The 11,273-nt window shown below is 37.2% G+C and overlaps 1 protein-coding gene across 3 annotated transcripts in view; it reads right to left on the bottom strand.

Moving 5' to 3' along the window:
• QSER1 (glutamine and serine rich 1) overlaps positions 1–10,796 on the bottom strand; it is a 50,507-nt gene extending 39,711 nt beyond the window's left edge. The window contains exons 1-3 of one of the 3 annotated variants that reach the window (XM_017514269.2): positions 10,568–10,796; positions 9,692–9,853; positions 2,525–6,211 (exon numbers count right to left, since the gene is read on the bottom strand). In XM_017514269.2, the coding sequence (XP_017369758.1) occupies positions 2,525–6,211; positions 9,692–9,853; positions 10,568–10,691 (3,973 nt within the window). In that variant the 5' untranslated portion in view covers positions 10,692–10,796. The remainder of the gene's footprint in view (positions 1–2,524; positions 6,212–9,691; positions 9,854–10,567) is intronic. The other 2 variants (XM_017514267.2, XM_037733388.1) reach the window with 2 other exon arrangements.
• Positions 10,797–11,273: the final 477 nt, after the last annotated feature.

The following is an 11,273-nucleotide window of genomic DNA, read 5'->3' as shown; positions in this document are numbered from 1 at the left end:
GTATTTTTAGTAGAGACAGGGTTTCATCATGTTAGCCAGGATGGTCTTGATATCTTGACCTCATGATTCACCCACCTCAGCATCCCAAAGTGCTGGGATTATAGGCGTGAGCCACTGCACCCCACCCCTACTTTCTTTTACATATCTTCACTCAGTCAAGGATCATTTGAGTACCTGCTATGTTTCAGGTACTCAATGGTCTTGCAAATACCAAGATGAATGCAGTATAACAACTAAAATTAATTACTCAAGTGGTACATTACATTATTTATGTCCCTGAGTCCTCTAAAAAAAACCCTAGAGGTTACTATATACTGACTGTATCACTGTCCCATTTTACAGATGAGGAACATGCCCTAAAGTCACTGAACTATGATTATACAATTTGAACCCAAGGCAATTTAACTCTAAAACCTAAATTCTCAACCATAAACCTTCACTAGCTTGAAGGAACTCACTTTCTATTGAAATATACAAATGCAAATGAACACAAAAGTAAATGCTTTGACATTTAAGGGCTGTGAGAATTCAAAGGACAGGAGCACTCATTCTGTCTGCAAAAATGTCTACAACATGACTTTGAAAATAGTTTTTAAAGATCAATAAATATCTTCTAGACTAAAAACTGGCAAAGAAAACTACACAGAGAAAAATGTGTTCAAAGGTTCACAATTGTGGAAGCGGAACAGACATCCAAGAAACAATGAAAAATTCAACTGTCACAGAAGAGGGATGGTGGAAAGAGAGTAAAACACAGAAAAAGGAATTTTTACATATAATCTTTATTTTTCCCATGAAGCACAAAGGTGTTCTGAAATAGAAGTAACAATCGGCCTTCCTTTTTTATAAAGATGAATCTGTTGATGACGTGGAGGATAGACTGGAGTAGAGACTGGTGAGAAAAAATTCCAGGCCAGGCGCAGTGGCTCATGCCTATATTCCCAGCACTTTGAGAGGCCAAGGCAGGAGGAATGCTTGAGGCCAGGAGTTCTAGACAAGCCTGGGCAACACAGCAAGATCCCATCTCTACAAAGAATTTTTAAAAATTAGCCAGACATGGTGGCATGTGCCTGTAGTCCTAGTTGCGCAGGAGGCTGAGGAAGGAAGATTACTTGGGCCCAGGAGTTTGAGGCTTCAGTGAGCCAAGATCATACCACTATATTCCAACCTGGGTGACAGAGCAAAACTCTGTCTTTTAAAAAAGAAGAAAAAAAAAAAAGATTGTAATGAGTTGTCAGTTGCAATAGTCCAAGTGACAAATGATAGTTTTTTTCAGATGAAGCAACAGGGCAACAGGGATGGTGATAAGAGGACCTCAAAGACCTACAAGTAAGGATTGAGTTGAAGGTGATGATTTTAACTAAAAATGAGATAACAGATGTCTGGAAGAAACTAGTTTTAGGCTCATATTTTATAACAGAGATTACAAAAGGTTTATTCTGGGAGTGTAAGAGGGAATATAATAGTGATTGCAAAGCACTCTGACTTGCAGGAGATGGTATAAAACTGTACTAGGATTAGACACGTCCATAGTATTAATGTCTTGGAATCTGACTGACTTTCCATCATGTTAATTTCCCTATGTAATGAAATGAGAGTTCTTTAGAAATGTATTATCAGATATTTATGCTAACAGATTATCTGGATACCAGTTTTTACATAACACTTTAGTACTTAAAGGTAGTTGAGTCCAGAGAGAAGCAGGGAAGTATGTTACAAAACAAGGTTTAAGTCTTAAAGTACCATCCTATTTATCCTAAAGAGCTCAGAAAGAATGTAGGCTCTAGAACCAGACAAACCTGGGTTCAGATTCCAGCTCTGTCACTTACTAACTCTATGGACCCACATTATTTATTTATTCTAAGTTATCATCTGTATGTTGGAGAAAACGTGTATCTCACAACAGTGCTACTAGTTCCTAGCACAGACGTGGTAGTTATCACAAATACATTTTTCCTGGGCATGTTTCTTAAAATAGAAAATTCCATACTTACTATCAATTGTTTATATATCAGTGCACCTTAGAATATTTCCTTTAAGCTCCCTTAGCCACAGAGTAAAGTGAAACAATACGCAAAGATTTGGGTATATAATCTGGAGCCAGCACAAAAGTTTTAAATTTTATCTTTATTAATGTGCATGCTGCACATAACCATATTTAATACTAAAATGTTAATTTTCAAATAAAATTGGCAAACTGAGAAAATGTACCAGGTCTATACTACAGCAATGCCCATAATATAGTGCCTCAATTACCTCAAGATGTTTCAGATTAGAGAAGTCTGGATGGCATACTGTACAGATTATGCTGCCTTTGGCAAAAAGCCAAGAAAACCCGGAACTACTTATCCTAAAACCCAGATATTTCCTATAGGCAAGAAAAATTTAAAAAATAAGTCCCTATACATTTTGTCCTGAAAATGTACTTGGAGACCTGCTTTAAGTGAAAAAAAGTTTAAAATATAGGCTATGGCTGGAATAAGAATAGAAGTAATAACCATGAATCTAAATTTTAAAACTTTACCTGTTTTCTTCTTTTTATCAGAAGTAGTATCCAAAGTAGTTAGGGGAGTAGAGATGCTTTTATAAGCATCTTGACTACATCCAGGATCATCTTCATCAGAAGAAAATGAAGATAAATGTTCCAAGTTTTTAAGTTCATTATCAACTTTATCTGATGGACTGTTACTGCCAGTTTCAGACATTAAAGGTGTGGGTGTTGTAGATGAAGGCTTTGGAAGTGGTGGGGGACAAAATGTACGAACCATCTGGGTCCCTGGTCGTCTAGTCCTGTTAGGCATTCGTACAGCAAGAGTGGAAAACTGCTGCTTGGGCCCAGATTTCAGAAAATCTAAGAAAGAAGCAATAAATCCTGTTTTGACTTCTGGTTGTTTTTCCTCCACCTCTTTGATCTTCTGTCTCATTTTTTCTTGATGCTGATAACCATCGTGGCAGCTTTCTGAGGAAGGAGGAGTGTATGGTAAATATATATCTGTTCCCCTTGGATTCTGGCGTTTGCCTTGGGCAGGTCTTTTCAGCTGTTTCTGATTACTGTTGTCTTCCTCTTTAGCTTGCCCTTTTCCTTTAGCTCTTTTCTTTTGAAGGTTAAAATGCATTAAATCTTGGTTTTCTTCTTCAATCTTGACACTGATTGCATCCCCAGATTGGGCCATGGCCAACAGTGCAAGTGCACTCCTAGCTGGCTTCACTGACACACCACTGTCGTCACCCCCTAAAGTAAATTCACTCTCTGATGTCGCACTCTCTCCACTTATACTTCTACTGCTAGAAACAAACTCTTGGTTTCTGTTATTATTTAATGTACTATCAACAGGAACTTCGCTGTCTTCTTCAGATTCATGATTGGTAGCAGACTGTTTCTTGAATGGGCCAGAACTTTGCTCCTGGACTTCATGACTTGGTCCAACCACTGCTGAAGTTACTTTAGTTGGTATATTTTGACCAGATGTTTCAATGTGCTGTTGATCAAGAGTCATTTTTGACTGAAGGGCAGGTACTGGTGAAAGGTTCACAGTAACCTGATTTCCATTTAAGGAAATATCATTTATATTCTGTGACTTTCCTACTGTGGCTGTCATGGAGTTAAAATCTGAAGTCACATGCCTGACATCTAATGACTGCTGAAAATGAGATTTAGAATCACCATCTTCAACAGCCTGCATGGTTTCATTTGAAGTTGACTTGGAAAAATCAGAAGGTGTAACCCCACAAGCTGCTGCTGTAGCTGCTAAGATATCATCTACATTTGATAAAATATTTCTTTCATCACTGAGAAGCATTGCCTCTGGAAAACACATTGATCCAAGAGAAACAAACTGATTCTTTGAATCATGTTGACTTGTTTCACTAAAATGGCCCTTTGTTGTTAGATGTTGTTGTAATGGTTTTGAAGACTCAGAGAGGTCCATTTTCATAACTTCAGAATTTTGAGGATGGAGTTGATGCTGAGAATGATCGCCATTACTTTGAATAACATGACCTTCCATCTGAAGGAAAGGATGTACTATTTGTTGAGGGCTTTGAACACGCTGTGCTTGTAATGATGCCTTTACTTGACCTAAACCTGCCTGCAGTATTGACTGCTGAAGAATTTGTAAATCACAGGCAGAATCTAGAAGGACCTGTGTATTAGGAAGAGATGCCTGATGGCCATGCCCTAAAGCATTATTTGGAATTTGAATCTGAGATGGAGCATTAATTATTTGATCATGCTGTTCCTGGACCTTGGACTCATGCACCTTAAGTACAAGAGGATGCTGTTGCTTTAGGTCTTTAGTATTCAACCTTATTTGTGGAGTCTGTATTAAATTAGTTGCCTTCTTAAGATCAAGGGTAGCTGCATTATTGACTTGGCCAATTTGTTGGTTAAGTTGTGTCACTGAACCAACACTTTCTTCTTTTTTTGATGCTTGTAGAGCAACCCCAATAACTTGATCTTCAAGACGGGAATTACTTCTGATTACACTCTGAGAATATCTGTCATCTGCCTTTGACACCTTGTAAGTTGATTCTTGAGCATTAATTTCCCCGTCAGATAGCCTTTGGGTTGATGACTCAAGAGATGCTTGTGGCTGCAATACCTGTAACTCTTGCATTGGAAAACCATCTTCTTGCTTTGAAGATGTATACACATCTGAGTCAAGCTTTCTTTCAGTGTAAGATTTTGGGTTAGGGGAAGGTATGTTATTTTGTAATGTCTGACAATGAGTAGATGATGCAAAAGATGATGACTGGACAGCAGGCAAAAACTTCTGGGACTGGGGAGATGATGACTCTTGAGTCTGAACATTTTGGGAAGAATGCATAGAAATATAATTCTGGCTTGTACTAGAGTCTGGCAAATTCTGAGCCCGAGAGGCAGAAGAATAAGAAAGAGAAGGGGCTGTTAACGTTAGGGACTCCCCTGAAGCATAGCTTTCTGAAGGACTAACAACTGACAAAACTTGTGATTGAGATGAATAGCTAACCTGTGTCTGGCTAACTGGTGATAAACCCTGAGAATGACCAGATGAGTAACTTTGAGACTGACTGACTGAGGATAGATCTCTTGTTTGAGCAGGGTAATTTTCATTTGTAACTGAAGACAATACCTCTTGCTGATTAGATGAATAACTAAGTGTCTGATTTTCAGAAGTTATAGTCTGAGATGACCCAGAAAAAGTCAGTGTTTTATACAAGGGTGGCATTTTCTCAACCTTGCTGGACCTATAAACCTGTGAATGAACAATAGATGGCACATTATGTGGCTGCACTAAACCGTAATTTTGGGACTGACTAACTGATAAAAGGCTTGGTAGCTGCGCTGTAGAATAAATTTGTGCTTGGCCCGATATTACGGAACTCTGGTTATGTAAAGGTTTGGAATAGCTTAGTGTTTGCACAGAAGGAATTATACTTTGAGGTTTAGGGGTCTTGGTTGATGTTAGTGGTTGTTCTGTAGAACAGCTTTTTACTTTTGTAGTAGGATACCCTGATGATGGAATTGCAGATGAATAAGACTGAGCAAGTTCCACTGAGACCTGGGAGGCCTTCTGTTGCAATCCGCCATTGCTCACCTGAGTGGAATCTCCAATTGGGCTACACGATAAAGATGACTGCCTGGTTGTTTCCTGAAAATTAGCTACACTTGAATTTGATAGATAACTATGTAAAGAGTGCTGTGAACCAGTCAGTTGTGCCTGAATAGACTGGGTACCTGAAGGCCGCTGATGGTGTTTAATAACACTACATTCTCGAAGAAGAGCTCTTTCAATGGAAGCAGTAGAACTAGTAAAGAGAGTTGAACTGTAGGCTTGAGGAGTCTGCTGGGCTCCCCCAAGTGCTGAAGGCAACAAACTAAATTGAGGTTGTAAAAGATGGGGTGCAGACTCTTGAGCTGAGCGGTATGTTGAAGACTGAGGTGGTATGCTGTTACTTAATGCAGAACTGCCCAGGCGCTCAAATGCCAAAGCAGTTGGAACAGTTCCCTGGGAAGTCTTGATTTGTAGCAAAGGGTCATGATGACTTAAAATTCCATTTGATGTAGTGTTAAAAGTTGAATCCTGAAGCACCAAAGGTGAGGTGGTAGCAAAGTTTCTATTGCTGAAGGTGGTAGGATGCTGATAAGCAGAGAGAGCAGATGGTGGAAGTGTTCCAGTGCTTGGCAAAGGTCCAGTAGCAAACAGCTCAGTTGCTGCTGAGGAATGCATGCCTATAAAGAAAAGGCACAAAAATTTTTATGCAATTATGGCACAATTACTTTAATGTATGTTTTCATAGTAGTGACTTGCATAGCCCTCAAACCATCAAAATGTCTTCAGACTGAAAAGCCTGACCAATTAATTCTGCATGTAAATTTTGAAAATTACATTTCAAAATAGGTAGCTTCCCCCTACCCTCTTTTTTATTTACTTATTTTACTGTGTTGCCCAGGTTAGAGCATAGTGTTGCGATCATAGTTCACTGCAGCCACAGTGTCCCAAGTAGCTGGTGCATGCGCCCACATACACCTGGCTAATTTTTATAGAGATGGGGTCTTACAATGTTGCTCAGGCTATCTTGAACTCCTAGGCTCAAGTGATCCTCCTACCTCTGTCTCCCAAAGTGCTGGGATCACAGGTGCAAGCCACCATGCCTGGATTAGCTAGCTTCCTTAGAGTAAAAATGAAGTTACAAAGGCATCAGCAACTCATATCTGTAATTGTTATATAAGTCAATTTATATGTAGTTTGATAAGGTCATAGGAAAATGAAGAACCCAGTAAAAATGTTCATATCTTTAGTGATTATCCCAAAGTCCCAATAAAAATACCAATGGACAAACTAAAATGTACATAACATTAAAATAGAAAAAAACCCCACTAACTTGCCTATATCTAACATGATAAATAAATCTAAAAAAACAGTGAACTGCAGTTTCTTTTACCAAAATATATTTACTTAAAAAATCTCTTGCATTTCAAGTTTTGACTTTCTATGAACAGCTTCCCAATAACAACAGATGCATGTTTATCATGAAAAGTTAATCAGAAATTAATAAAGTACTGTCAGAAAGAGACTATTAACATTTCAGGACAGCATTTTAGCCTCATATAGCAAAAGTAAAGATGGGTATACCCTTGTGATCTGAAAGTTCTATAGAAATTTATTCTATAGAAATAAGTGCATACAGAAATATTTGTACCAGATATTCATTATAGTTATTGTTTACAGTAACTAGAAAAAACAAAAATGTCCATAAACAAGGGATCAATCAAGTAATTATGACATATCATAATAATACTATTGCCACAAACATTAATTAAGGTGGATATATATGTTTTGACATAGAAGGATATCCAATAAAAATAAGTAACAAACTGTTAGTTACTCTCTAAAAAGTTAGGAACTATCACTTTCCACCTTATATACCTTTTAACTGTTTAAATGTTTTATGGTGAACCTCCATTAAATTTTATTTTTTCATTTTTTGAAAAATGGGGAAAATGATTCTCTGGCTCTTTGAAAAACATTTTCATTAAATATCCAAAAAGAATTACTACTACAAAGATAGAAAATATCTAGTGGCACTTGAAAGAATAAATAATACTTAGAAATGTTTGAAGTAATACACTGATATGAACTAGAATAGACATTTGAGACAATATAGTTCAACTCCTTTGCTCTAACAATTAGGAAATTGGGGTAGACTGGTGATGTGATTTGCTGAGGGTCAAGTGGTATTCATGAAATTCTAATCAATTGACTCTACTGCTCTTTACCAGAGGTCTCCTATTGTTCTTTTGTGTGTGTTGGGGTTGCGGGGGGGGGGTTGGCGAAACATAAGAAGTAGACAGCAATAAAGAATTGACATTTAACTAAATGTAAGGTTACAAATAATGGATTCAGTTTTAATGGTCATTCTAAGGAAAGAACATGTTTTGTATCACATATATCAAATTATATCTAAAGAACCAATTGTAATTACAAAGTGATGGACACTATCACAGTTATGCCTAGAATGAGGAAGAGGCTAGTTAGAAAAGGACAGACTATCTGAGGCTTAAAGTGGTAGTAAGGAGCTTCTATTTCTTGAAATTCTTCTATCCAATACAATGATAAAGGATCTTTCTCACTTGACTTACTTCTGCATGATTTATTAGATTAATGTAGAAGAGAGTCACAGAGGCTAGCAAATTCACCACAGTATGCCCACAGAAGATACTTTGAAATGCATCTAATGTTCATACTGTAATCTCAAACATGCCGACAGAAGATGTGTCTTATCATAATACACTAATACCTTCTTCCAGCTAATGGTGTATTTATATGTTGTGTATATTCTTGTCTCAATTTCATTTTTATTTCCCATTCATAGTTTAGGTCTAGTTTAATGTGCTCAAAAATCCACTGAATTTATTTTAAGTGGCCAAATGATAGTAAAATCACTCATGTGCTGAGTAAAAACCAAAATAAAAAACCTTCTACCTCACTAACCTGAGATTCCAAGCCCTTCTGAATGCAATTCAATTATGGGACCAGATACAAATTGCAAAAATGAATTGTTAAAAATTGAAACCTAGGCTGGGCGCTTTTGAGAGGCCGAGGCAGGCAGATCACATGAAGTCAGGAGTTTGAGACCAGCCTGGCCAACATGGTGGAACGCTGTCTCTACTAAAAACTTAAAGATTAACCAGGCATGGTAGCGCACACTTGTAATCCCAGCTACTCAGGAGGCTGGGACACAAGAATCACTTGAACCCGGGATGCAGAGGTTGCAGTGAGCCAAGATTGTGCCACTGTACTTCAGCCTGGGCAACAGAATGAGACTCTGTCTCAAAAAACAACCTCCCCTAAAAAACCTGAAAAGTAAAAATTCACAAGAACTTTAAAAACAAACTATACAAGGGTAAAAACACTTTACAGAAATATGAAAAGATTTTTTTTTTGTCATTATCCCCTTAGAAGCAGAAAAAAAATGTTGCTAAGGCATATTGAGAAAATTCTATTAGTGGAATTTACATCAGAATGTTAAAATACTATTTCCTATAGCTATCCCTTAAAAATATATCCTCAAATACACTATGACATTTCTTCTTTAAAACAAAACTCCAAACAAAAATTCCTGTCATACTACAAAAAAATAGAAATATATATATAGATAATTTTTTATAAGAAATGGTTGAAAAGTAAAATAAGAACAATGAAATAGAAAAGCACATTATAGACCTTGTAGTTGTTGCTGGAAAACGGGCACATTATAATATCAACTTGTAATGGCTCTTATTAGTGATTTAATCTATCCAATTCAGGATAACTTTATATAACACTAACAGTGAAATGAGTCCCAAGATTTTTTTTAACTATACCACCTACACACTCTGAAGTCACTAAAATAAATTTTAATATTTGCTTCTTTCAAGTAGACAAGTAATTAAATTGCCAGATATAAGCTTTATATCAGACTTTCTTTAATCATTATCTATCCCTCAATGTCAATTTATTAGTTTTCATCAGAATGCTAAAACTAAATTTCCGCCAGTAACAAATTCTTGAATTTTAACCACCTTAAAATTTTGAAATATTCCAGGTCTTGAAATTCAGTGGAAAATCAATAAGTAACAAAACTCCCAGCCACAATGATAAGGCTACCAAATGTATATTTTTCATCAGTATTTTTATAGGACTTAAAAATTCTAAAAACAAAGAATCACCTGTCTGCCAGGATGGAGCCCTGAATTGTGGTAAAAGAGTAGTTCCTGAAGCAGCAGCCTGAGCAGTTCGAGATTCAGCAGCAGACAGAAAATTCATCACTGAAGACTCTTTAGTGTTACTGCTGGCACTGTTCACACTAGTATCAAATATTCCAGAAAGACCTACATTTGAAGATAAAATATGTCCCAAAGTAAAATAAAACTATATATATATATGTACTTATATAAAATTATATTCCTGACTCTGAAATTTCTGAAAATTGAGGCCAAAACATTCTACAATCCTAAATGGCTTTATTTTGAAATAGTAAACACAATTTAACCAAGCATATTTATAATTTAAAATCTCCAAAGATGCATGAAAGAAGATCTTTTAATTCATTAATTATATAAATATTCCCTGTTGGTAAAAAACAAAGCTTTGGCTAGGTGCGGTGGCTCACGCCTGTAATCCCAGCACTTGGAGAGGCTGAGGTGGGTGGATCACAAGGTCAGGAATTTGAAACCAGCCTGGCCAATATGGTGAACCCTGTCTCTATCAAAAAATACAAAAATTAGCCAGGTGTGGGTAGGGCAACTACAGTCCCAGCTACTCAGGAGGCTGAAGCAGGAGAATCACTTGAACCCAAGAGGCAGAGGTTGCAGTGAGCTGAGATCATTCCACTGCACTCCAGCCTGGGCAACAGAGCGAGACTCCATCTCAAAAACAAAACAAAACGAAACAAAACAAAAGCTTTTACTCTCATTTTCATTTTAACATTTCCCATGACATAATTATGTCCTACACATTCAGAACCCAACACATGAAAATTGGTTTTTCTTCTTATTCACTAAATGTACCCAGATTCATAATGTATTTCACAAGAGAATTGTTACCAGTAGGTTGAGGTGTGGGAGCATATCCAGGAAGCTGGTGAGAGGCTGCAAAACTCTGTCGCTGAAGGAGATCTGTTTCAGAGTGTGAGGGATGTCCTTCTTCATAGCTTAAACTAGAGAACATTGAAAATCAGTGTGACCAAAATACACAGTCCAAACCATGTGATAAAAAAACTTCTAGAAGAACAACTATAAAAATACCAACCTCCTGACCTATAGATCAGTGTTGGATCAAACACAGTCTGACAATACTGTCACAATGGAGAAAATATATTTAAGATGCATTGGGAAGAAAAATAATACACAGTATTTTCCTTAATTCAACTCTAACTCAAGCAAGAGTCTTTTTACTGGGAGAGGGATCGTGGTACAGCAGAAAAAGCAGTATCATGGACAACACAGAGCTGAATTCATTGTCCAGGCTCTACTTCTGGCTTACAATGTAATTTAAATAAGTGACTCAATTATTGTTGGACTACTTTCATCTGTATAAAAAAAGGATCAGATGAGGCTAGGTGCGGTGGCTGACGCCTGTAATTCCAGCACTTTGGGAGGCCAAGGCGGGTAGATCACAAGGTCAGGAGTCCAAGACCAGCCTGGCCAAGATGGTGAAACTCCATCTCTACTAAAAATATAAAAATCAGCTGCCTGTAATTCCAGCTACTCAGGAGGCTGAGGCAGGAGAATTGCTCGAACCCAGTAAGCG

Source organism: Cebus imitator, unplaced genomic scaffold (assembly GCF_001604975.1).
Source record: "Cebus imitator isolate Cc_AM_T3 unplaced genomic scaffold, Cebus_imitator-1.0 Scaffold521, whole genome shotgun sequence".
Lineage (NCBI taxonomy): Eukaryota > Metazoa > Chordata > Mammalia > Primates > Cebidae > Cebus > Cebus imitator.
This window is presented reverse-complemented; position numbering and strand designations above follow the sequence as displayed.